We start from the raw sequence: 1,371 nt of genomic DNA, 5'->3' as shown, positions 1-1,371 counted from the left end.
TTCTTTTTTTTTTTTACTTTTTTTAAAAGCTCTTATTTTCACTTCACTTCCAACTATCAAAGTGATGTGTAAGTGAGTATCTAACAATTTAATAGATTTTTGTTAAAAATATGATTATAAGAAATTACTTGAAATAACTTTTATGAAAAAATGTTTCTAAAATTTATTGGTCTATGATTACACTCATTCTTGTTTGGCGCCACAGCCCGTTTTAAGAACCTGGCCTGAAAACACAAAACCCGTCCAAAAACAATTTCCCTCTTAGAATGTATCGATCCGCGTCACTCCACCAAATTAAATCTCAACCTTCCATTACCATCAAATCAACGATCCACATCCACCACTCCCCTCTCCTCCAATCGCCACGTCATCGATCCGTATCCCCAAACAAACGACACCCGTCCATTCCCACAATAAATCAACGGCCACGATCATCTACTCTCCTTCCCAATCACCATTCGCGCACAAACCCCAATTTCAAAAACTACACTATATAGTTCTCTTCTCTCTCAGATCTTCACACACACCACTCTCAATCACGCTTCTAACTGTTTTACCGGCGACCGGAATGGCCCGTACCAAGCAAACCGCTCGCAAGTCCACCGGCGGCAAGGCACCAAGGAAGCAGCTAGCCACCAAGGCCGCTCGCAAGTCTGCTCCGGCGACCGGCGGCGTGAAGAAGCCTCACCGTTTCAGGCCAGGGACTGTTGCTCTCCGTGAGATCCGAAAGTACCAGAAGAGCACTGAGCTTCTGATCCGGAAGCTTCCGTTCCAGCGACTGGTTCGTGAGATCGCACAGGATTTCAAGACCGATCTCCGGTTCCAGAGCTCCGCCGTCTCCGCGCTCCAGGAGGCTGCCGAGGCTTACCTTGTTGGACTCTTTGAGGATACCAATCTCTGTGCAATTCACGCCAAGCGTGTTACTATCATGCCGAAGGATATTCAGCTTGCTAGACGCATCAGGGGCGAGCGCGCTTAAACCTTTGCATTCGATCTGGATTTTATGGCTAGGTTTTGTGTAGATAGGTTTCTAGTGTGGTTAGACCTAATTGCTGAGCCTTTTTTTGTTGATCTTTCAATTCAAGGGTTTGGTATTGATGTGCTTGTTGTGCTAAACGCTTAATCAATGAAATTCCATTTTGTTCTTCAAATCTTGTCTTTGTGGGTATGTCTTAATATTTGGTGGATTTTTTTTAACGGTTTGAGGAATTGTCATTGCATATATAATTTAGGCGTAAAAATCATGCTGGTGTTAAGGGTTATTCAATGGAATCTGTTGTTGTATTATGACTGATTCTCATGTTTCTGATGATGTTTATGTATGAATTTCAAATGGGGAATTTAATTTGCATACAATTGCTTATTACATTC

The 1,371-nt window shown here is 42.7% G+C and overlaps 1 protein-coding gene across 1 annotated transcript; it reads left to right on the top strand.

Annotated features, from left to right (window-relative positions):
- Positions 1-509: 509 nt before the first annotated feature.
- LOC130714604 (histone H3.2) lies at positions 510-1,151 on the top strand. The gene has a single exon (XM_057564509.1). The coding sequence runs from the start codon at positions 569-571 to the stop codon at positions 977-979; it is 411 nt and encodes a 136-aa protein (XP_057420492.1). The 5' UTR covers positions 510-568; the 3' UTR covers positions 980-1,151.
- Positions 1,152-1,371: the final 220 nt, after the last annotated feature.

This window comes from Lotus japonicus, chromosome 4 (genome assembly GCF_012489685.1).
Source record: "Lotus japonicus ecotype B-129 chromosome 4, LjGifu_v1.2".
Lineage (NCBI taxonomy): Eukaryota > Viridiplantae > Streptophyta > Magnoliopsida > Fabales > Fabaceae > Lotus > Lotus japonicus.
This window is presented reverse-complemented; position numbering and strand designations above follow the sequence as displayed.

Excerpts from the sequence above, each read along its gene's own strand:
- LOC130714604 (XM_057564509.1), top strand. The coding sequence starts at position 569 with ATGGCCCGTACCAAGCAAACCGCTCGCAAGTCCACCGGCGGCAAGGCA.